The sequence below is a fragment of the Symsagittifera roscoffensis genome, unplaced genomic scaffold (assembly GCF_963678635.1).
Source record: "Symsagittifera roscoffensis unplaced genomic scaffold, txSymRosc1.1 SCAFFOLD_147, whole genome shotgun sequence".
Lineage (NCBI taxonomy): Eukaryota > Metazoa > Xenacoelomorpha > Acoela > Convolutidae > Symsagittifera > Symsagittifera roscoffensis.
The window spans coordinates 29793-56578 of NW_026971379.1; the positions used below are offsets into that span (position 1 = coordinate 29793).

At 33.5% G+C, this 26786-nt stretch overlaps 1 protein-coding gene across 1 annotated transcript in view; it reads right to left on the bottom strand.

Annotated features, from left to right (window-relative positions):
- Positions 1-1360: 1360 nt before the first annotated feature.
- Positions 1361-26786, bottom strand: part of LOC134856346 (uncharacterized protein C1orf50 homolog) — a 35589-nt gene continuing 10163 nt past the window's right edge. The window contains exons 2-4 of the mRNA XM_063872700.1: positions 8386-8513; positions 2264-2485; positions 1361-1880 (exon numbers count right to left, since the gene is read on the bottom strand). Of these exons, the coding sequence (XP_063728770.1) occupies positions 1656-1880; positions 2264-2485; positions 8386-8513 (575 nt within the window). The 3' untranslated portion in view covers positions 1361-1655. The remainder of the gene's footprint in view (positions 1881-2263; positions 2486-8385; positions 8514-26786) is intronic.

The following is a 26786-nucleotide window of genomic DNA, read 5'->3' on the forward strand; positions in this document are numbered from 1 at the left end:
CGCACTAACCATCACGCTTAATAAATCACAAACATTAGCCAAAAATCAAGCAGAGAACAGATGCTATGAAAATTCAAGTGCTAGATCGTGATTAAAGCAAAAGAGTTTGGTTAGAAAAAAATGAAGGTTCGTACTAAAACACTAGCTGCTGGCTAGTGTAAAAATCGGCGAAAGAAACACTGAATTCAAATCGGAAAATTGAAAAAAAAAATTTAAACTATTGCATTATACGATATAGCTTAAATGTGGTGAGATAGTCAAGCCCGCATTTAAAAATATAAAAGATGGGATATTGTGTTATTTTGGAACCAATATCAAATGGGGTATTTTTGATAGAATTTATTTTCAACCAAAATATACAGGTGACTTCTTCATCTTGAATCTATAGATACGCTCCTGCGACTCATACCTGCTTTCAGCAATAGCAACCTATAAATTAAGAAACATTTGTACTCAGGTGGTTTTTTCCAGGCAAAATTTGATTCGACTTTTTCAATAACAATTTTCGACAGTTTTTTTTCAATCTGAAAATATTGATGCCCTGGCAAAAAAAAACATATTTTGCCAGTGATTTTTTTTTGTGATACATCAAAGAACATTCAAAAAACAGACAATCAGATAAATTGGATATTCAATAAAAATTTGCAAATCCGACCAGTCGACTATAATACAAACATTTGGCATCGTAAAGGGGCACCACTTTTTATTTAGTATAGCGTGCACATCGGTCTCTTAAAAAAATTTAAAGAGGAAAACAAGTGATTATCAAAAAATTGAAATTTCAAAAAATCGAAATTCAAATTACTTTTAACTTTGTAGGTGGCATGCAACTAAGCGGTATAATTAGCGTGCAAAAAACCAGAAACTAAGCCGACAAAAATAAAATCAAAAAAACGATGCCAAAAAATCAGAAACAAATCACTCTGTATATGTTGGAAATATATGTTAGAAAATGTCAAAAAAAACATCCAAATTTGAGAAAACTGAATTATTATATAAATTTTTTATTTCACGGGTAAATCTGAAAAAGAAAATCCACTTTCCAAAATCACGGTTTTATGACCTTTTACAATTTTGCTCTTCGATAGTGGTGTCTGTCTTACCTTTCAACAGAGGAAATGAATTGAAAGGAATCAAAAATCCAAACCTCAAAAAATCAGTCGGGGAAAATCCAAGTACCCGCTCGTGGGGTAGAATTTTCAAAATAGTTTTTAAAAAATTGTCAAAATTTTTTTTTTTAAAATGATAGCTTTTTTCATCAAAAACTATTTCAGACACGTTAAATGAATTCGGAAGATTCAAGCCGTCTCTAGAAGTTTTGACAATTGTTTGTCTTTTCTGGGCCTTGTTAAAAACAGTGAAACGCAAAGATATGCTATGCTAGCTATATGAAATAATTTTTACAACACTTAATATATCATAACCATCTACAGCAGGATTTAAAAGGTTGGGCACAATTCGTAAAAGACGAAAATTAGTACAAAAACCATGTCAAGCAGCTACACCTTGCTCCGCTGCGCTTACATTCGGAACGAGTGATACAGTGTGTGTGTGAATCAGTTCTGCTATATTTTTACGAACTATTGCCTTTTACGAACTGTCACCGGTAACAAATTGTCACATCATTGGGTCAAAATACAAAACTATGATTGAATTCACGAAGAATCAGCCAATGCCAATATACTCTTAGCAGAGCTACCACTGCTCCCGCCATTATCTCCACTAGAAGTAGACTGTGAATGTGTGTAAGCTGTGACTGCTGACATCATTTTGTTGAGCGGTTCTGATTTGGAGAGCATCTCATCCGCCGGAGTCCATGACATGTCGTACTCTAGTTTGTAAGCTCCCAGGAACTTATTAGGGCAAGAATCACCCCATTCCTGAACAGAAACCATGTTTTGAGCTTAAAGATAGAAGCTAAAAATGTCTGAAACTTGTAATAATTCTTAAAATTTTCTTGTATTTTTTAGATGTTTTTGTTTGAAGCTCGATTTTTATTTGATTCTTTCACATGGGAAAAGAACTCAGTGGAAAGAAAATGAGCGGCCGCGGTGGAGTGGATAAAGCATGCATATCTCTACATGAGGGTCGTATGTTCCAATCCCAGTTCGGTCACGCTTGTCCCCGTGTCATCCTCCTCCTCCTCCTCCTACTCATGGTTGGACGACTACAGCGAAACGGATGACATCCCGACTCCCCAGCAGATGGTACTGCATTGAGTAGGACCGCGGATTGCAAAAAAAACTCCTGAGGTATTACCAACCTGCGGTGATAGAAGAGAGAAGTGAGGCTTCTGTGTCTTTTGAGACTCATAGAGGTAGTAGATGTTTCCAGGCACTTTCTTCATATTACACGCGGCAGAGTGCAGCTGCTGGTCTCTCTTCGCTTCTTCTAGAACATTCTGGGCCTGCATCTGGAGGAACTTGATCTGCTCCGCGATCAGCAGGAGTTTGTTGGTGGCCCCTGCGGTCACAAAGTCACCCGCCTGTAAGACGTCACAGCAAAAAATATATATATACAAATGCCATCAACAGCTATACCGTCAGACGATAATTGCATCACAATTGTACTCTCAATTAAACGGTTCACGACTGCGGATAATAAATAAGATAATAAGCAACTTTAACAAAAATTTGCCCATGAAAAAGCAGACCGAAATAAAGATATACGTATACAATGATACTTACGTTTATTATTAACTACTGTTATTTCAAAAAACCATTAATAAGCAACCGCACGGTAATAACTCGGCGCGCGATGTAATAGAACACAGAGGCGAAGTTTCGCTTCGCAAACACTAGCCAGAATACGACACAAAACAGCTCTTTAAAGTGCAATAAAGAAAAATTAGAATGAGCCTTGAATTAGCAAAAATTCGGCTACCTCTCGGATCCGAACCTGCGACCAAGAGCTCATCATTTCCCACTCAGCCACGGACGCTTAATAGGTAACTAACACTACCCACCAATAAGCAGAGAACAGACGCTATGCAATTTCCAATGCTACAGTGAAATTTACAACACTTTCAATGAACACTTTTATTTCCAAAATAAGTTAGAAAAAAGGTTCCTAATAATACACTACGCTGATCGCTAGTGTAAAAATAATACAGATTACCGCTCCGGCTTATCTTTTTTTGGACACTTCAAGGGATTTTTTTCCATTTTGTCCTAGAAAAGATATTATCTCGTTTGTATTGGTGATTTTTCTTAACTTAACTGGAATTGATCTTTTTTATTCGGTTCAAACTGAAAGATCACTTCCCGCTTTTGTTAAAATAAGCTGGTGAAACATGACCTTTAGTCATTGGATCGAGCAACTTTGTGCGGGTGATTTACCATATATATTTGATCTGAATTGCAACTGGAACTATCACTCAAATCTCATTAATTCACTCCTTATTAATCAACCGTTTGTCGCTGCAATAACCTTGAAAGGTTATGGGCCCAGATGCCCAATCACGAGTGTGAAGTCAGGAGTCAAGATTGACTGTTTGTTCAAAAGAATAAGAAAAAAACGGAGATTTGCAGTGGAGCTGTGACAGTGAAAAAACACAACTTGAAATATACAACTGATCAGTTAGAGAACTGCGAGAATAGAAGCCGGCCAAAACTACTTGGAGAGAGACGATTGATCAGACAGAGAAGTAGAAAGATAGAAGAAGGGCAACACAACTAGTAGAGACATGCAACTTTGACGACAGAAGCAGGGCAACACAACTTCTAGCGATAGACAACTCTGACGATAGAAGCAGGGAAACACAACAGAGAAGAGAAGACGGTCAAAAGCTACACGACGGGGCACTGAGTGAGCACAGCAGTGGAAGAAGCACTACACTATTGATAGTGAAAGAAAACTGAAACAAACTGATACATTACATGTTTTATTTATAAAAGTTGCTGATTTATACTCAATTTTTGCGGAGGGATAAACTCGTTCGTACGCGGTTGCTCGAATCCGACACAAAATCAATCCAAAGAACACATTGCCATTAAAAGAAAAAGAAACTGATACCCCAGAATAAAAAGACGAACTTCTATTTTGCTAGTACGAAATCTGAGGAGGGGCCTTAGCTTTGCTAATTTGCTGATGTGTTACTCGGTACGCACTCCGTTAGGTTCCAAATCAGATTTAGGTAATCAAATATACTTGCATAATTATATAAGCGGGCGATATTGATGTTTAAAATATATGATTTTGATGTAAGAGAAAACGGGGTCATTGAACTTTACCTAGGGCAATACTTAACTTTTTGAGTTTTGGATTGGAGCTTAACCTTTGTGTAAGAATTAAGTCGAAAATAAGAACATGGATTAGAAAAGAAATGTCAAAAAATGATAGGATCATTTTTTTGGGAAAAGAAGAAGATTTTTCCTACTTTGAACAGCAACTCGAGGCACGAATTTTTCACTTGAAGTTAAACAAGATTTTAGATGAGACAGTTGATTATAGAAACTTTTTGCCAAGTTTAAGACCGAATGCAAGCAGTGATCAAAAACAAGCTGTAATAGATAAAGAAAAAGAGATTTTTGAAAAGAAACAGTTGCATATCTGGTACGAACTTGTGCAGGCTCTAGATAAGAAATCAGTTTTGTTTTTAAGACCTTATAAAGGCAATGGTAACAAAGCTTGGGATGTTTTACGGAAAAAATTTAAAAGTTTTGAAAGACCCAGGCTGCAAAAACTAATCTCCGAACTTACAAATTTGAAAAAGAAGAGCAATGAAACAGTGATAGATTATTTGACTAGAGCAGAGGAGATTCAGTATAACTTAGAACAAGTGAACGAAGGAGTGAGTGAAAAATGTTAATTTGAATTATTTTGAAAGGACTTCCAAAACAGTTTGAAACTTTTTCTACTATAGCTAAGTTTATTAGAGATGAGAAAAGTTAGATGAGTTGAAAAGAGATTTAGTGAATTTTGATAGCGAGAGACAAGTAATTGAAAAAGAGCATGCTTTTAATAGCGAGAATAGAGTTTGTTTCAAGTGTCATAAAAGAGGACATGAGTTAAAACAGTGCAGAGAAAACTTAGGCAGCAGATGAGATGTTAAGACAAAGCTCGAAAAATTCAGTACTATGAGTGCAAGGAGTTTGGACATATTGCAAAATATTGCCAGGCAAAGAAAAAGTTCATTAGTAAGACTAAACGAGAACAGCAGAACCTAGCAGCTCAAACAGAGGCTCATTTAAGTTTACTGAGTGGAGTGTCTCCGGGCGAGGACTTAGTTGTAGACTCTGGAGCTATCAGTAATATGATTAAGGATCGAGACATATTTGTTAGTTTAGATGAGAACTTCAAAGGATCGGTTAGCAATGCAAATTTCTCTGAATCAAAAATTATAGGGAAAGATGAAGTTAGAATCAGAGAGGAAGATGAGGAAGGCGAGTTTAATATGATTGAGCTGAAGGATACTTTGTACGTTCCTGAAACCTCAAGAAATTTGCTGAGTGTATCAAAAATAAAGAAAGCAGGAGCAGAAGTTGTTTTTGGTGCGAGCTCGTTTGTTCGTTTTTGGTGCGAGCTCGCTTGTTCGAAATGGTTCAGTTTACCTATTAAGAGAGGAAAGTGGTCTCTTTTTATGGGACACTTTTGTAGGAAAAGACGAGTGTTATGTAGTTAGCACATTGAAACAGCGGCATTGCAGGATGGGTCATAATAACTACAAAGATTGTCATTTGGAGCAACCTGTTGAAGGCATGAAGATAAAAGATTTTAAAATTGAGAATTGTGAAACTTGTGAGTTGAATGAAGCAAAAAAGAAGCCAGTCCCGAAAGATTCTTACACCAGGGCAACCAGGACACTAGATATTGTTCACATAGATATTTTGGGTCCTATCCACCCAATAGCAGAGGATGGACATAGGTATGCTATATGTTTTGCGGACAGTTTTTCTAGATATCTAAAAATTTATTTCATGAAGACGAGAGATGGGGCAACAGAAAAAATGGAAAGTTTCATAGCAAACATAGGAGTCCCTCAGACTTTAATTTCAGATAGCGCAGGAGAGTACATTGGGCAGGATTTTAAGCAAGTTTGTAGGAAACAAAAAATAAGACTGAAAACATCGCCTCCTTATACCCCTCAAGAGATCGGAAAGATAGAAAAGGTTTGGGGAACAATTACTCCAATGGCTCGCTGCATAATTTTTGATGCCAATTTATCGAAAACTTATTGGCCTTATGCTCTTAATAATGCTACTAATCTCAAAAAAATGTACTTTCATTCTGCAATAGGCAAAACACCCTACGAGTCTATGTATGGAGAAAAACCCAACCTGAATTTTGTGGAAACTTTTGGGTGTGTAGCGTATAGTTTTGTGGAAAGGAAGCTTTAGCAGACCCCGACCGGCAAGAAGCAATGAGTTTGATTCATTAGAGAAAAACAAAGTTTGTGAACTAGTTAGAAATAGAGGAGAGAAGCCTATAGGCAGCAGATGGCATTTTGCTTTGAAGTAGGGACCTCATGGTGAAATTTCCAGGTTTAAGGCTAGGTTTGTTGCTAAAGGTTTCAGCCAAATTGATGGAAGGGATTTTCACGAAATGTATTCGCCTACAACCAAGATGTCGACCATAAGAATAGTCCTGAGGTTAGCAGTTAAAAATAGGTATGAGTTGAGACAGTTATACATTAAAACTAAATACTTGAATGCCAAACTAGATGAAGATAGTCTTATGAAGCAACCTAAAGGGTTCGAGAAATTTGATGAACAAGGAAAACCTTTAGTTTGTCTTCTGAAGAAAAGACTTTATGGACTGAAGCAGTCCAGTAAAAACTGGCATAGGACTCTAAAAAGCTATCTTGAGAAATTAGGCTTTGAAAATTCAGTTTTTGATGAGTGCTTGTTTGTTAGGAGGATTGAGGGAGAAATAGAAGGTTTAATTTGCTTGTGGGTCAATTATATAGTGGTTTGTGGAGCGGACAAAAATTTCTGTAGCTGGTTTAAAAACAATATCTCCGAAAAATTTGAGATAAGCGAGATAAGTGATCTTAAATAGTTCTTAGGAATGAAAATTGATTACTCAGGAAACGAAATTAGGATAAGTCAGGAGAAATATGTTGAAAAATTGTTATCAAGATTTAAGATGACCGAAGGAAAACCGATAACAACCCCTCTTGGTGAAAACGAAAAACTGACAAAAGAAGAGTGTCCTTTAGAAGGTAGCATAGAACAAGAAAATATGAAAAAACGTGACTATCGAGGACTTGTTGGTTGTCTAAATTACCTAGCTTTGTCAAGTAGACCCGACATTTGCTTTGCAGCAATTCTTTTAAGTTCTTTTGTAGAAAACCCAGGTGAAAAGCATTGGAAAGCCGGAAAAAAATTGTCTAAGATATCTGCTACGAACAAAAAGCTTACCTTTAGTATAAAGGAGGGATAAGGCGTCGAATCTTGTTAGATTTTCGGATGCGGACTGGGCTGGAAATATAGACAAAAGGAGAAGTACCTCAGGATATTGTTTTAAACTCAGTGACAACTCAGGTGTAATAAGTTGGTCTAGCAGACTTCAGCGTTGTGTATCAACTTCAACAGCCGAAGCAGAACACAATGCTGTGGTCGAAACAGTTAAGGTAGGAATTCATTTACAGGGCATACTTAGCGACTTAGGCATAATCTGTAACAGGACTTTCGAAGTTTTCGTTGATAACCAAGCTTGTATTGCCCTTAGTAAACATTCAATGAACCACGGAAAGACGAAGCATTTGCCATTAAACTACACTTCCTTCGAGAGTTAGTTGAACAGGAGAAGGTGACATTAAGGAGTGGGTGACATTACCTGCAGACGCATGCCTGCAGACGCATTGACGAAAAACTTGTTAAGACGCAAAACTGCATTTTTCTGAGACACTCTACTAGGAACCACCTAATTTGAAAGGCGGGGTATTGGTGATTTTTCCTAACTGAACAGGAATTGATCTTTCTTATTCGGTTCAAACTGAAAGATCACTTCCCGTTTTTTGAAATTAGATGGTGAAACATGACTTTTAGTCATTGGTTCGAACAATTTTGTGCGGGTGATTTACCATATATATTTGATCTGAATTGCTACTGGAACTGTCACTCAAACCTCATTAATTCACTCCTTATTAATCAACCGTTTGTCGCTGCAATAACCTTGATAGTTTGTTCGAACATGAATAAGTTGTTCTGATCTGTGGTTGAAGGACTGGAAAACGGCTAGACGGACAAAATATCTATACATCAAAACTAATTGACATTGCGTTTTCTGTACATCTCTCAGCTGATACAACAGAACAAATAAACAAAAATATTCAAGCCTGTATTAAAAAGTGCGAATTGTTGTGAGGCTTTTAAAGTTTCCTCCCTTTTAGAAAGAAAGTTTGCTTCGCTTGTATAAGAAACAACCGATGGTGATACTAACAGTTTGTACAGACTGTGCCAGAGCAACAAGGTCATGTGGGTCACTCTTGTGGTTGGTCCTCCTCTGACTCACCAGCTGGTGGCCCAGTGGAGTGGGGTTCGACTCCACCAGATTCACCTGCGTCACCTCTAAACATTCAACAACAACACATTTACTTGTCATCAATTGTTTGAAGTTTGATCATCGCAATAGTTACAAGGTTTCATTCGTCGCTTTTCAGATTTAAGATTTACAAATCATTCGACCATTTTTGACAACAATTTTTTTATTTTTTTTAACGTGTAAAACATTTGGAAGAATTTAATACTTTTAATACTCTCATGTTCTAGGTTAAAATTTTATAAACCGGCAACGGAATCTTAGCTTTTATTATTAATTATAGCTAAGCTCATTGACACTATTAGTTCCGACAAAATGAGAAGGACCGAAAACATAAAAACTATCTTTTTACTCGCAACTTCAGGTGGTATCTCAAAATTTCGCAGCCGATCAGCATTTGGATTCTAACACAAACTTTTTAGAAGTTTTGTGTGAACAGAGAAACTGGTTTGAAAATTTCTGTTTTTCAGATAAAAAATATTAAAGCAGATCAAAAAATGAAAAAACTGCAAAAATCACGTGTAACATTTTAAATTTTAATCTTGGAAAAAAAACTGCAATTAAACTTAGCGCGAGACAATTTGCTTCTCCTTGCTCAACAAATGGTCACACTTGTTTGCTTCGTAGACTCGCTTTTTGATTTAAAAAGTAACAATTTCTTTAAAGTACTCGCTGTGGTTTAGTCTTTCCATTTATAAAAAAAATAAACGGATCCATTAGTTTAAAAAAATATTGGAAATTATCACTAAATTCGGGTAAAAGACAACAAAGACCAATTTCTCAGCAAGTTTTCGTTAACTTCAAACTCACTAGAGTAATTAATCACTATACACCTCTATCAATGAGGAAACACAAAAGTCAGGAGAACTTTTAGCCGCCACAGATATTACCTAAATAAAATGAAATTGTTTAGGACGAAGGTGGAAAGAATCCAATTTCAAAAACGAAAAGAAACAGCCAACAGACAGCCGAAAAAATGATTGGCATTTTCCGACTTTCGAGAAAAACTTTATCGCGGTAAAGTCTTAAAAAGTTACCTTCCTTTAAGTAAAAGAGTTTGAATTGAACTTAATGGAACCTGATCTAAACTATATTTTATGATTGGATAAATTAGATATTTTACCACTGTAAAGTATTTAATATTAACCAATCATGATCCATCTAACTAACAACCCACTTATTTGTAAGTGCTGAAATTACTTGTAATTTCAGCACCAGAGAGATTTGAATTTAACTTAGGAATTAGTTGTCTCTCCGAGAGAACTTCAGCAGCCGCAACAAACCAGTATACCCTAGATCTATTGAGCCTAGCAGAGACTAGTTAAACACCCTGAGACTAGTAAGTATAAGAGTAAGATTAGGATCGGTATTAGACTAAGAAGTTGCACGAATCTATCCGGCCGAAAATAAGATAGCGTGACGAGCAGACGGTGTACCCTATCCGAAATTACTCTATGAGTTAACCACATCGGTCCTAACTCATCTGGTGCGACCATAAGTCTCGAATAGACCTTAATAGCTTAGATTTAACCAAAAAAAAAATAGATTAGAATTTAGACAAAACATTTAAAAAATGTTATACGACGATAATTTAATCGAAATGTCTCTACAACTCAGTAGATCAGAGCCGATATTCCGAACGATAGCAGAACTACCCGGAATCGCAAGAAGACCTCGAACAAGAGACGACATACGACAAAGTAGAAACTTACCATATAGTTATATGATTGTACGGCAAAAGCCAACACAAACTTTTATATTTAGAATCTTATTAGCAATGAATTTAGATTTTCATTTGCAAACATAAAATTTTGAAGACAAAACTTCATGATCATTACAGGCGCTAAACAAAATTATTAATATACAATAACGATTGATAAAAAGATCTCAGATCGTTTTCTTAAATTCTGCAGTCTTATATAAAACATGTTTGGAAAATATTTATTGAAAATAAAAACAAAAATTAGTAGAATGACAATAAATTGTTAGTAATTATAAAATCAGTTGTTGTCCCAGCTTCATCACCTAAACATAACAGCAATCATAAGCTCACTAATATCATTAAAAAACTAAATCTTTTTCTTAAATAAATTTAAACCATTTTAAACTTAAATTCACTTAATTTTAAAATCAGATCATTAAGGCTTATCCTTGGATCTTAATTAATTTTCTATTTCACTAAATTTAAAACTTGATCATCAAGGCCAATCCTTGGATCAAAAAATCAATTTTGTTCTCCCCCACCCACTTAGCAAGTGTCTAACGACCTCAAACGTCGATTCACTATCCAACCCTTCCAAAAAACCCAAGACTAATAGAAATTTTTCAACAAAACTAACCATTCAAATTAGGATAAACAGTGAAGAACTTCGGTTACTCATCCTTCACTTGAACCCTCCTCTTACCAGACCCAGGATAAATCTTAGACTTAGTAAGTTTAAAATAGTATCTAACGAACTACTCGCGTTCTAATTATACCTGAACCTTGTGGATCGATTTACTATTCTCCAACCCTTGAACACAATCACTACCCCTAAGTAAGATTAAGTAAGTTAACACCTTAGCTTATACTAGCCACGAGAAAGTAAAAAATCATTCTTCGGAATCGATATACTTTTCTCTCCAACCCTGAACAAAAAGACCCAGGTTAGGCTAACCAAAAAATCGTAAGGACTAACAGTTTAAGAAAAGTAGACATCATCTAACAACTTTTTGCATCCCTCATCCTAAACCTTATGTCAAAAATCTAGGAAATAAACAAACAATCGTTTTACACAATTGCGAAATAGATAACAAAAAAAACGATCTTGTAATCACACCTCATACACAAACAGTTGGATATATTAGAACAAAACGACTAACAATTAAAAGAAAAATAATAAACAAACAAAGACAAATCACACGAAAAAGATTTTCAAAAAATAGAAACGCATTTTCAGAATCAGAAGCCAGCAATTTAGATGAACTCTATAAATTAAAAGAATCGATTGACAAAAATTGTCCTATCCACGATCAATTATATTTTTCCGACTCAGAAACAACTTCAAATTCATCAAAAAGAGGAAAAAGAAGAATAAAAAACAATATAAACACAAACCAGTACACTTGTATAATTGGAATCAACCAATTAGGCACATTGATAGTTATATATTAACAGTCATTAAACGAAAAAATGAGCCACAGCCACACTCAAAGTGACGAAAGTCCAGATGACGAAGAAGTTTACCCCTTCCTCGTAGATGCACCCAATGATAGAGGGCAGCATATATTTTGCAAGAATTTACTCCTAAATTTGTTTGAACCCGGAATCAGTCCATGCAAAGCAGAATTCCCAGATGTAAAAATCAAAAGACAAATTATTGAACATTATCTGAAAGATATATGTAATTTAACACAACAATACGGAATCTACACCATAGAATTCAGCACACCAAATCCGAATCATCGCAAATATGTAATTCAAACCGACGATCTTGAATTAGAATTTTCAAAAGTATTCTTAGAATATATTAAAAGCATACAATACCATAACTCACAAAGAGCAAATTCTATATTCACTAACGAAGTCTTTGCAATAATATATAGCTACATTTCAATATTAGAAAAAACAGAAATTCAAAGTATCTCACCAACTGAGACATCCAAACATATAAAAGTACGAAATGAAATTACATTATTTTCAACTTTTCTACATATAATCAAAGAAAATTTCACTACAGACGATGTTTCACAACACACAAAACATGATTTACAAAAAATTTTGGCATGGTTTATGATAGATTATTTCACACATAATATAGACTTAATTTCACAAGCAAGAAAAAATTTTAGACCTCAAAATCCAAACGATGATACTGCCATCACAGAACAATCAGATTACGTTTGGGACCCAGAATGGTCTCATCATGCATTTATAAATATCCCACAATCAATCTCAAGTCAAGCAATAAGTACAATATCTTATCAAAGAGATTATGTGAGAGTAGTACCATTGACCATTGATGCAACACCATTGAAATACAATACATTTTTACCTGATACACGAAATAATAGTTTAAATTCGACCGTCATACACAATGAAAACATTAATGGAACTAGAAATCTTACACAAACACAACAAGATATTCAAACACCATCACACTTCATAAATGAAGAAATCGTCCAAACAACAACAACTACACAACAAAGTATTTCACCAATACGTCCAAATTTAACAACACCAAAAAATACAAACACTTCAACGGCACAAGTAACCTTACAATCAACCGTTAAACCTTCGGTTGCTCCAAAATATTCACATATGGATTATCAAACATATAGACCTACGACAATACCGTCAAAAACACGAAGAACGTTCACAAGAAACACTTTTGCAGAACACAATTATAACTACGCACATTCGTCAAAAACAAATTATCCCCCACGAAAACCTGATAATAATCATATAAGTTCTCATCATTGGAATAACCCAATGACAACAGCCAACTCAGTAAATTTTCAAACTAATTCACATCCCCCACAGGATCGCAGTGAAAATTACCCATTTTTTCAACAAAAAAAAGCAAGCACCTCATCATACGGATTACTTATCATCTGATGACGATTATTTACAACCAGATATTTTTGCACCGTATATCCAAGAATATCGCGGACAAGGAGCACAAAAACCTTATACATATAATAGAATTTTTTCTCAAAATCCAACAGAAACACGAAATCAACAACCAATACAAATGCAAAATCCAACTAATACACAATCTTTTCAACCAATTCAACCACAAAATCCAACGATCACACACTCGTACCAACCAACTCAAATGCAAAACGAAATACCACTCCCATATTATCTTCAACAACACGAAATAACAAAGAATCAACTTTCAAATTTTTCACAAAGGCCAAATGCCGCAGAATCACTACAAATGACAATGAATCCATACCTTATGGGTGGATCATCAATAACATCAAATAAACCACTAATGGTTTTCACAGGAACAGATCCTGAATATTCTGTAGAAGATTATTTAAATGCAGTAACAGCAAATTTAATTTTAAATATAGGACCTGAACCAATTAATACACCATTACATCAAAATTGGATACATCGACGCACAGCGTTGATACAAACAACCTTAGATGGCGCAGCCCAAAAATGGTTTTCAGTATTACCTATAGAAATAAAATCAGATTGGAAAAGATTTACACAAGAATTCTCAAAAATGTTTGACTCCGAAAGAAATAAACAACACCAAAGAGTTTTATGTAATGAAATTCGCAGATTACCAAATGAAACCATCAAACAATTAGCAGTACGCATCGAAACACTAGTTCGAAAAGCATATTCATTAAATACACATGACTATAAAAACACAAAAATGACAGAAATCTTAATGATGACCTTAACACCTCAATTAAGAAAAATAGCAATAAAAAAGAGAGCATCTCATCCTTCCTCAATTCGAGAGCCAGATTTAGATTTTCGAAAACTAGTAGACAAACTAGAACAAGCGGAAATCACAATGAAACTCGAAGAAACAGAAAATCTAAAACTACAGTATGTTAATCGAATCGAAACAAATACTACGCACATCAGTAACATACAGGAATCAGATACAGATCTAGTTGAAAAAATCACTGAAATACTAAATATTTATGAAAAACACCCAAATTTTAAAGGTAAACCATCTTTCAAAAAATGGTGTAATTATTGCCGACGATACGGACATAGTATCTTTGAATGTAGACAAAAACAACAAGATAACCAGAACAAACCTCAAAAACATAGAGAACCAAACAAATCATTCTATCAATATATGAAGAAAGATCAAAACTTACCAAACAAAAACATATACAGTAACAACAGTTCAGGAAAACCACTTCCGAACAACACCAGTTACACAAGGAATCAATCACCATATAACTCAAGTTATAGAGGAAGATCACCAGAACGAAGAAATACACAGAATTAGTCACAAAATAATTATAATCGATCAAATAGTCGAAATAACTATTCAAGATCAAATTCCAATGCAACACAATTTGTTTCTAGATCCAGTTCCCAATCAAACCCAAGGAATAAACACTATTCCAATAATCAATCACGAAACTCATCATATAAGAGAAACAGAAACTATTCACATAATAGAAATAGAAGTTATTCGAACAATCGAAATCAGAATTACCCGAACAACCGATCGAGAAATAACTCATATAACAGATCAAACTATCACAGATCTAAAAATCTATCCGGCCGAAAATAAGATAGTGTGACGAGCAGACGGTGTACCCTATCCGAAATTACTCTATGAGTTAACCACATCGGTCCTAACTCATCTGGTGCGACCATAAGTCTCGAATAGACCTTAATAGCTTAGATTTAACCAAAAAAATAGATTAGAATTTAGACAAAACATTTTAAAAATGTTATACGACGATAATTTAATCGAAATGTCTCTACGACTCAGTAGATCAGAGCCGATATTCCGAACGATAGCAGAACTACCCGGAATCGCAAGAAGACCTCGAACAAGAGACGACATACGACAAAGTAGAAACTTACCATATAGTTATATGATTGTACGGCAAAAGCCAACACAAACTTTTATATTTAGAATCTTATTAGCAATGAATTTAGATTTTCATTTGCAAACATAAAATTTTGAAGTCAAAACTTCATGATCATTACAGGCGCTAAACAAAATTATTAATATACAATAACGATTGATAAAAAGATCTCAGATCGTTTTCTTAAATTCTGCAGTCTTATATAAAACATGTTTGGAAAATATTTATTGAAAATAAAAACAAAAATTAGTAGAATGACAATAAATTGTTAGTAATCATAAAATCATTTGTTGTCCCAGCTTCATCACCTAAACATAACAGCAATCATAAGCTCACTAATATCATTAAAAAACTAAATCTTTTTCTTAAATAAATTTAAACCATTTTAAACTTAAATTCACTTAATTTTAAAATCAGATCATCAAGGCTTATCCTTGGATCTCAATTAATTTTCTATTTCACTAAATTTAAAACTTGATCATCAAGGCCAATCCTTGGATCAAAAAATCAATTTTGTTCTCCCCCACCCACTTAGCAAGTGTCTAACGACCTCAAACGTCGATTCACTATCCAACCCTTCCAAAAAACCCAAGACTAATAGAAATTTTTCAACAAAACTAACCATTCAAATTAGGATAAACAGTGAAGAACTTCGGTTACTCATCCTTCACTTGAACCCTCCTCTTACCAGACCCAGGATAAATCTTAGACTTAGTAAGTTTAAAATAGTATCTAACGAACTACTTGCGTTCTAATTATACCTGAACCTTGTGGATCGATTTACTATTCTCCAACCCTTGAACACAATCACTACCCCTAAGTAAGATTAAGTAAGTTAACACCTTAGCTTATACTAGCCACGAGAAAGTAAAAAATCATTCTTCGGAATCGATATACTTTTCTCTCCAACCCTGAACAAAAAGACCCAGGTTAGGCTAACCAAAAAATCGTAAGGACTAACAGTTTAAGAAAAGTAGACATCATCTAACAACTTTTTGCATCCCTCATCCTAAACCTTATGTCATTCAAAAATCTAGGAAACAAACAAACAATCGTTTTACACAATTGCGAAATAGATAACAAAAAATACGATCTTGTAATTACACCTCATACACAAACAGTTGGATATATTAGAACAAAACGACTAACAATTAAAAGAAAAATAATAAACAAACAAAGACAAATCACACGAAAAAGATTTTCAAAAAATAGAAACGCATTTTCAGAATCAGAAGCCAGCAATTTAGATGAACTCTATAAATTAAAAGAATCGATTGACAAAAATTGTCCTATCCACGATCAATTATATTTTTCCGACTCAGAAACAACTTCAAATTCATCAAAAAGAGGAAAAAGAAGAATAAAAAAACAATATAAACACAAACCAGTACACTTGTATAATTGGAATCAACCAATTAGGCACATCGATAGTTATATATTAACAGTCATTAAACGAAAAAATGAGCCACAGCCACACTCAAAGTGACGAAAGTCCAGATGACGAAGAAGTTTACCCCTTCCTCGTAGATGCACCCAATGATAGAGGGCAGCATATATTTTGCAAGAATTTACTCCTAAATTTGTTTGAACCCGGAATCAGTCCATGCAAAGCAGAATTCCCAGATGTAAAAATCAAAAGACAAATTATTGAACATTATCTGAAAGATATATGTAATTTAACACAACAATACGGAATCTACACCATAGAATTCAGCACACCAAATCCGAATCATCGCAAATATTTAATTCAAACAGACGATCTTGAATTAGAATTTTCAAAAGTATTCTTAGAATATATCAAAAGCATACAATACCATAACTCACAAAGAGCAAATTCTATATTCACTAACGAAGTCTTTGCAATAATATATAGCTACATTTCAATATAAGAAAAAACAGAAATTCAAAGTATCTCACCAACTGAGACATCCAAACATATAAAAGTACGAAATGAAATTACATTATTTTCAACTTTTCTACATATAATCAAAGAAAATTTCACTAAAGACGATGTTTCACAACACACAAAACATGATTTACAAAAAATTTTGGCATGGTTTATAATAGATTATTTCACACATAATATAGACTTAATTTCACAAGCAAGAAAAAATTTTAGACCTCAAAATCCAAACGATGATACTGCCATCACAGAACAATCAGATTACGTTTGGGACCCTGAATGGTCTCATCATGCATTTATAAATATCCCACAATCAATCTCAAGTCAAGCAATAAGTACAATATCTTATCAAAGAGATTATGTGAGAGTAGTACCATTGACCATTGATGCAACACCATTGAACTACAATACATTTTTACCTGATACACGAAATAATAGTTTAAATTCGACCGTCATACACAATGAAAACCTTAATGGAACTAGAAATCTTACACAACAAGATATTCAAACACCATCACACTTCATAAATGAAGAAATCGTCCAAACAACAACAACTACACAACAAAGTATTTCACCAATACGTCCAAATTTAACAACACCAAAAAATAGAAACACTTCAACGGCACAAGTAACCTTACAATCAACCGTTAAACCTTCGGTTGCTCCAAAATATTCACATATGGATTATCAAACATATAGACCTACGACAATACCGTCAAAAACACGAAGAACGTTCACAAGAAACACTTTTGCAGAACACAATTATAACTACGCACATTCGTCAAAAACAAATTATCCCCCACGAAAACCTGATAAAAATCATATAAGTTCTCATCATTGGAATAACCCAATGACAACAGCCAACTCAGTAAATTTTCAAACTAATTCACATCCCCCACAGGATCGCAGTGAAAATTACCCATTTTTTCAACAACAAAAAAAAAGCAAGCACCTCATCATACGGATTACTTATCATCTGATGACGATTATTTACAACCAGATATTTTTGCACCGTATATCCAAGAATATCGCGGACAAGGAGCACAAAAACCTTATACATATAATAGAATTTTTTCTCAAAATCCAACAGAAACACGAAATCAACAACCAATACAAATGCAAAATCCAACTAATACACAATCTTTTCAACCAATTCAACCACAAAATCCAACGATCACACACTCGTACCAACCAACTCAAATGCAAAACGAAATACCACTCCCATATTATCTTCAACAACACGAAATAACAAAGAATCAACTTTCAAATTTTTCACAAAGGCCAAATGCCGCAGAATCACTACAAATGACAATGAATCCATACCTTATGGGTGGATCATCAATAACATCAAATAAACCACTAATGGTTTTCACAGGAATAGATCCTGAATATTCTGTAGAAGATTATTTAAATGCAGTAACAGCAAATTTAATTTTAAATATAGGACCTGAACCAATTAATACACCATTACATCAAAATTGGATACATCGACGCACAGCGTTGATACAAACAACCTTAGATGGCGCAGCCCAAAAATGGTTTTCAGTATTACCTATAGAAAAAAAATCAGATTGGAAAAGATTTACACAAGAATTCTCAAAAATGTTTGACTCCGAAAGAAATAAACAACACCAAAGAGTTTTATGTAATGAAATTCGCAGATTACCAAATGAAACCATCAAACAATTAGCAGTACGCATCGAAACACTAGTTCGAAAAGCATATTCATTAAATACACATGACTATAAAAACACAAAAATGACAGAAATCTTAATGATGACCTTAACACCTCAATTAAGAAAAATAGCAATAAAAAAGAGAGCATCTCATCCTTCCTCAATTCGAGAGCCAGATTTAGATTTTCGAAAACTAGTAGACAAACTAGAACAAGCGGAAATCACAATGAAACTCGAAGAAACAGAAAATCTAAAACTACAGTATGTTAATCGAATCGAAACAAATACTACGCACATCAGTAACATACAGGAATCAGATACAGATCTAGTTGAAAAAATCACTGAAATACTAAATATTTATGAAAAACACCCAAATTTTAAAGGTAAACCATCTTTCAAAAAATGGTGTAATTATTGCCGACGATACGGACATAGTATCTTTGAATGTAGACAAAAACAACAAGATAACCAGAACAAACCTCAAAAACATAGAGAACCAAACAAATCATTCTATCAATATATGAAGAAAGATCAAAACTTACCAAACAAAAACATATACAGTAACAACAGTTCAGGAAAACCACTTCCGAACAACACCAGTTACACAAGGAATCAATCACCATATAACTCAAGTTATAGAGGAAGATCACCAGAACGAAGAAATACACAGAATTAGTCACAAAATAATTATAATCGATCAAATAGTCGAAATAACTATTCAAGATCAAATTCCAATGCAACACAATTTGTTTCTAGATCCAGTTCCCAATCAAACCCAAGGAATAAATACTATTCCAATAATCAATCACGAAACTCATCATATAACAGAAACAGAAACTATTCACATAATAGAAATAGAAGTTATTCGAACAATCGAAATCAGAATTACCCGAACAACCGATCGAGAAATAACTCATATAACAGATCAAACTGTCACAGATCAAATAATAATTATCAAAACAGATCACGGAATAATTCACAAAATCGAAATTCAAGTTATAATAATCGATATAGAAATTATTCTCAATCACCACAGAGAAATAATAACCATTATGATAATTCTAAACATCGACACAGAGATAGTACACCAAAACATCAGAGACAAATTAATCAAGTACAATCAAATGAAGAAACAACATCAGACCCCCCAGGAATTGATGACACAGGAAATAACGAACTACAATTAAATCAAATAAACTGTGAATCATCAGACACAGAAAGTGATACAGAAAATACCATTTCCATCAATATGATAGCAGTCGAAAACGACTACGAACCTATTATATATGAACAACCTTTTACATCACACATATATGAAAATCAGTTGGAACTTCTTCACAATTATTACATTGAACCCATCAATTCTACACAAACTGCACAAGACATAAACGAAATTAACACGGTAAGTAAACCCAACGAAAATGACAAAATAAAAAGCTTAAATACGAATCACATTTACCAAAATATACAAAAAGAACAACCCAAAATAAAATTTGGACAATACCATTTCTTTTAGAAAGCCCAAGAAACAAGGAATTTCAACCACCAGACCTTGAAATTGATTTTTTAATTGATTCAGTAGCAGAATCAAACATAATTAACATTCCCACATGGAATGAAATCAAAACATTACACCCAAAATTAACGCCTCTTGCAACCTCCAGTAAACTAGCAACAGCACAAGGATCAACATTAGTAAACTATGGAAAAGTTCAATTTTTTTTTCTCCCCACAAGAACAATGGAGCAAAATAAAATTTTAAACAAGCCATTTAAACAGATATTTCATATCACGGATATTAAACACAATATCATTGGCATACCATTTATCTCGAAATATATACCAACAATCAACATATTGAATAGTAAAATACTAATCAAAGATAAATATACAAAAACAAAAAATACAGCTCTAACATTTTTTCAAAGATTAAATAAACAACCACCATTCTTTTCAAAATTTTACCCAATTTATAACCAAAAACGGAAACACCTGAAACCACTATCAGGATATATATATAACTTTTCAATAAAACAAGTTCACCAATATGATAAAAATCAAAATAAACAACAACTCTTTATGTCAGACTTTGAATTCAAACCTATCCATAAGTTTTTCAAAGTCACGATCTCATCGATCAAATATTTGAAAAATACGAATTCAGACACCATTTCGTTGCATATATATAACAATACACCATACAAAGTAACATTACCCTTAGGACTTTTAGGATATTGCGAAACAAACGCTACAATATCACCCATACATGAAAAAGCATACCGCGTAAATAATATACTCCAATTATTAGATATTTGTCAATCCACAATTCTTAACGAAGAAATATCCATCAACAATATAATAAGTAATGAAAAAAGAAATACAGACTATTTCACAAAACCCCATATTTCAAACCTATATTCAACATAACCAACTATACAGAACATCAACAAAAGTTTTTAACAATGTTTAACTTCCAACATTCACAAATAACACAAGACGAACTTGATAAATTAGCAAAGCAACTGTTAAAATATTCAACAGTCTACGCAACATCAAAATTTGACGTTGGAAAAATCAGTTCGTCACTACATCTTCCGTTAAAACCCGACGCAACTTTCAAAAAACAAAGAGCCAGTAAAGTACCAATTCACTTACACTACAAAGTAAATAGATTACTTGACATCTTAGAACAATACAAAATTATTTCACCAGTAAATAAGGAAGAACAACCAAAAGGTAACACTTTTATCAACCCTGTTATCATTCTAGCAAAAGGCGAATCACTAAAAATAGTTTTAGACGCTAGATATCTCAATTCACTAATTGATGAATCGAAATGCAATTGGCCTATTGAACCAATACAAGTTATCTTAACAAAGATAAATGGAAAATACTTTACAACCGCAGATATGAATAGTGCATACAATCAAATGCCACTAGATGAACAATCACGACGTTTAACACAATTTGTTATTGGAAATCAACAATATGAATTTAACCGCTTATTCTATGGAATATCCATAGGATCAGCAGCTTTTTCAGCTTTTATGAGTAAAAGTTTTAGACCACTAATACTCAAGAAAAACGCAATCACCTATTTAGACGATGTTTTTATGCAATCACAAACTAAAGAAGAAATGTTTACAGTTTTAGAACACTATTAGAAAATACTTCAGAACGAAAATCTGAAGGCCGCTCCCGATAAATCACACTTCTTTCTAACACGATTTAAATTTTTAGGACATAATATTGAACGAAACACTATCACCCCATTAAAATCACGCATTGATGCTATTCAAAAACTTCAGCCACCAACAAACAAAAAGAAAATCCAAGAATTCCTTGGAATGTTAAACTCGCAATGGAATTGGTTTGAAAGTTGATGTTCCAAGTAGATCAACTTCGTAGTGGTTATCTTGGCAATCTAAGTAAAGTGGGAAGTGTTGGAGATTATTTATTTGTGAATGTTCAATGTCAGTTTAGACGATGTTTTTATGCAATCACAGACAAAAGAAGAAATGTTTGCAGTTTTAGAACACTCTCATAAAATACTTCAGAACGAAAATCTGAAGGCCGCCCCCGACAAATCTCACTTCTTCTTAGCAAGAGTTAAATTTTTAGGACATAACATAGAAAGAAACACAATCACTCCATTGAAATCACGCATTGATGCTATTCAAAAACTTCAACCACCAACAAACAAAAAGAAAATCCAAGAATTCCTTGGAATGTTAAACTTCTTAAGCAAATACGTTTATAAAATGCAATTATATTTAAGACCATTTTATAATATCCTAAGACAACAAAATAATTTTGAATGGAATACTGAACATCAAACACGATTTGAAGAAGTTAAAAACTTTTAACTGAACAAATTTCAAACACAATTCCAGACCCAAATCAACCATTCTATGCAATGTGCGATGCTTCCAATTTTGGCATCGGCGCAGCATTATTACAATCAAACAACGGTACAAATAAAATGAACCTTATATCAGCAAATTCCCGATTAATCACTCAAGCTAATGAGAGAATGTACAGCTATCATTTATACACTTACAGAATATGAATTTCTAATACTTGGATCAAAACATCCAACAGTCCTATTCACAGATCATAAACCAATCATTTTTCTCTTTACACAGAAGTCAAATCCAAATCACCGAGTTTATAGATTTCAATTAATACTAATGAAATTTCCAAACTTACATATAGTTTGGACAGCAGGAAAAAATCTCGCATTACCAGATACATTAAGCCGAAATACACCACCTGAATTACTTACACGAAAAAATAACAGTTGAAATACCAAAAAATATAAAATTTTACCTTGCAAAAGATGAAACATCACCCCGATTAGAATGCAAATATGCAGTAAAAACTGACATTGAACATTCACAAATAAATAATCTCCAACACTTCCCACTTTACTTAGATTGCCAAGATAACCACTACGAAGTTGATCTACTTGGAACATCAACTTTCAAACCAATTCCATACTCGCAATGGATAACAAATAACACCCAACAAAAACGAGTAAAACAACACTCGCATAAAAAAGATCTTTTTCCATTAATTGAAAAAGAAAATTTAACCGATAAAATAAATTTATCAGGACCACAAACGAATGATTCAAAAAACACAATAAATCAAGTTTTCAACCTCCATGACCCACTTGACACAATTCCTTTATCCAAATTAGAAATTGAAAACATTTTTCTCCCTTCAACAGAAAAAATTATAAATAATACCTTGAAACAATATCAAAATCTTGACCCAGTAATTCGACAACTAAAACCATGGCACAAATACAAAACAAAACCCGTAACGGCAGATACCACAATTTTAGGAAATAAAACACTCCTCCGATATTTTCGAAAATTGAATAGTACAACAATTAATGAAAACACAGACCTTCTAGAATATCAATTAAATGAATCTACAGTTCCCTGTCTCCCTTTAAGTATGATTCTCATAGCTTTTAACATTTCACATACACAAAACATTAAAGGACACTCTGGATCAGAGAAAACATATTCAAATTTTATACAGAATTTCTATTTCCCAAATGCACCAATTTGGATAAAAGTACTATGCAATGATTGTATAGTATGTCAGCTAAATAAACCATACCCAAATCAAAAACACGTAGCACAAAAACAAGATTTTAAAGGACACAGTTTATATTTTAACCACCGTATATCATTTGACACAAAAGGACCAATTTCACCCTCCTCTGAAGGAAATTCATACATTATGGTAATTGTTGACGCTTTTACACACTATGTAGCACTCAACCCAGTAACACATTGTAACGCTTACTATGCTTACACAACACTTTACGAACACTGGATAGCCAAGTTCGGATTACCCGAAATTCTAGTTACAGACAACGGTACAGAATTCATAAATAATGAAATCATCACACTATGTCATTTATACAACATTAAGCACAAACCACGTACATCTCATGCACCTTGGACTAACGGTTTAGTCGAAGGTATGAACCGTTCACTACAAGAATATCTTAGATGTATCATAAACGGAAATGATACAAGATACACAGAATGGTCAGCAGATGTAAAACTATTTCCCTTAGCATATAATTCACAAATCACGACAACTCTAGGAATGTCACCGTATGAAATGGTTTTTAATCAAAAGCCACGTAAACCAATTATGTTTACAGCAAACTCTCATAAAAATGCACAAGGTCATTGTCAACCGAATAAAGACTCTATTTACTATAACCTACCTTTACACACACATGATGAAGATCATTTTCATCACCCACAAATCCTAAAATTAGCCTCCGGTACACATACCGAATGGATTTTAAATAGAGATAAAAAACACAACGAAATTTATCAAAAAGTAACAAAAAAATTGCTACAAAGACAAAACATTAACGAACAAATCAATTCATGTTTTACACCAGCCTCCGATTTAAAAATTGGAACCTTTGTCTTAATACCAAATTTTAATACACAAAAAGGAATTTCTAAAAAATTACAACCCCTTCGTAAAGGACCATACCAAATAATCGCCAAACCCACCGACGTAACATATAAAATCACCGATTCAGACCAAAAAGAAATTGTTCAACATAGAAACAATCTATTGCCTTACTACCCAAAAGAATACGCACTACGCGAACTAACTCAATTATATTCTTTCACAGGTTTAAAAGTTATTCAAAATCACCTACATACGGAAAACGAAATAAATAAACAAAACGACATTCACCTTGAAAAACAAAATAAAAAACAAACTACAACCAAAAACAATACAAAAAAGCTAGATCAAATTATACCTCAAAAAGAAAGGAAAAATAGAAAAATGATAGAAAAAATTATACCCCAAGAACAAGTCGAGAAGTCAGAACATAGAGAGTCATCACGACTTAGAAATCAACCACGTAAAAACTATAAAACATTCATCCCACAATCTAAAATATTAAAGAAAGTTGAATTTCAAAAACAGCTTTAATTTTAAAATAAATAATCTTTGCACCTCTGAAACATTTTGAACTTTCATTTTTCAAAATAACATGCTGACAATCACACAGCAAATTTAGTTCAAAATTAGCCAATAGGATTCATCCAATCCGTCAACTTCTCTAAATCTAACACAAACCAATTAGACGAAAGATATTACACTTCAGGCATATCTATAACTATACAACCTCCAGGTCAAAAATAAGCAAGCTTCTCAAACTTGACAACTAAAACAAATACCACCATAACATCATAACCCTCCCTTATCTAAAAACGCAAAGATCAACAATATTTTCCCAACTCAGACCTCAAAAACCCCCCAAACAAAAATGTTAAATTAGCCTAAAGTAAAAGAACAACCATATTAAATTAGCCTAAAGTACAAAGACCTCAAAAATACTCCAGATAACTTGACAAATAAAAATAAAGTAAAAGAAGACCTCCCGAATACCATAAAATTAGCCTACAACACTTTTTCACAAATCTCAACCCACTTGTCAAAAAACCAATAAATAACTCGACCACACTTAAAAATCGCCCCAAACAACAAAAAATGTTCGATCAAGAGCTATTTCTTAAATGCTCTTCTCTCGATCAGTCAACATAATTCTCAACATTCTAATAAACTTTTTAACAATATTTAAAACATTATTCATATTTCTTTTTGATACTTTTGAAGCTTTTGTATTAATCTTAATCATTTTTTATAATATTTTTTAAATTTTCTATTCCCTATTCTAAATATACTTCCAACTTTCCAAAGCCATTGACCATATACACAGGTACGAAAACCCAAAATCTATTTAAATGATACGAACCATTTTTAGTAGAACAGATATTTTTTTACTATTTGTAATTTTCATAATATTTTTAACATCCCTCATATTGACAATATGCAAATGTATAAAGAAACCAGTCATAACATTCGCATTAGCAACAATCCTTTTAATTCTTTTTCTTGAAGAATACTAAAAAAAACATAAATTTTTTCACGAAAAGAAATCAATCAAAAAACCCTCAAAAATTGCTAACCAACAATCACACAGTCAGTCTTCACCGACAACATCCCAAGAAAACCCGACACCACCTACAACTACCCAAAACCCCCAAACATCTACACGAATTTCTTTCCAGGATAACCCATATACCTTTGAAGAACGACACGCTCGCTTATCTGAACCACTAGAACCAGTTCAGCGACAGGCACCTCTGAGTGAACCAACATATAACTTATACCCGACACTACCACAAGAATTAAGTAGAATTCGAAATATTAGTCAAAACCAAAATGCAGTTGAAATAAATAGACAAATCATACATCCACGACGAAATAGAAACTTTCAAACCCCCCGAGTTCATTTTGATATACCCCAATCCCCATCACCAAGTACTCCGGAAAACCCAATTGGCATATTACCGGAAACCCCTACACTGCTTTCACAACGTAGCACCTCAACTCTACCCTCAGATTACTTAGGTTCAACACCAACATCTGAACAAATACGTGAAAATCCCTTTAACCCCCCAAACCAAACATCACGACTACCATATTGGACAACGCAATCTTTCACACAAGGTGAACCAAATTTAATAAATGATCCAATAGATATTTCTACAGATACAACAACATCATCATCACTACCAGAAACATTATCACTACCA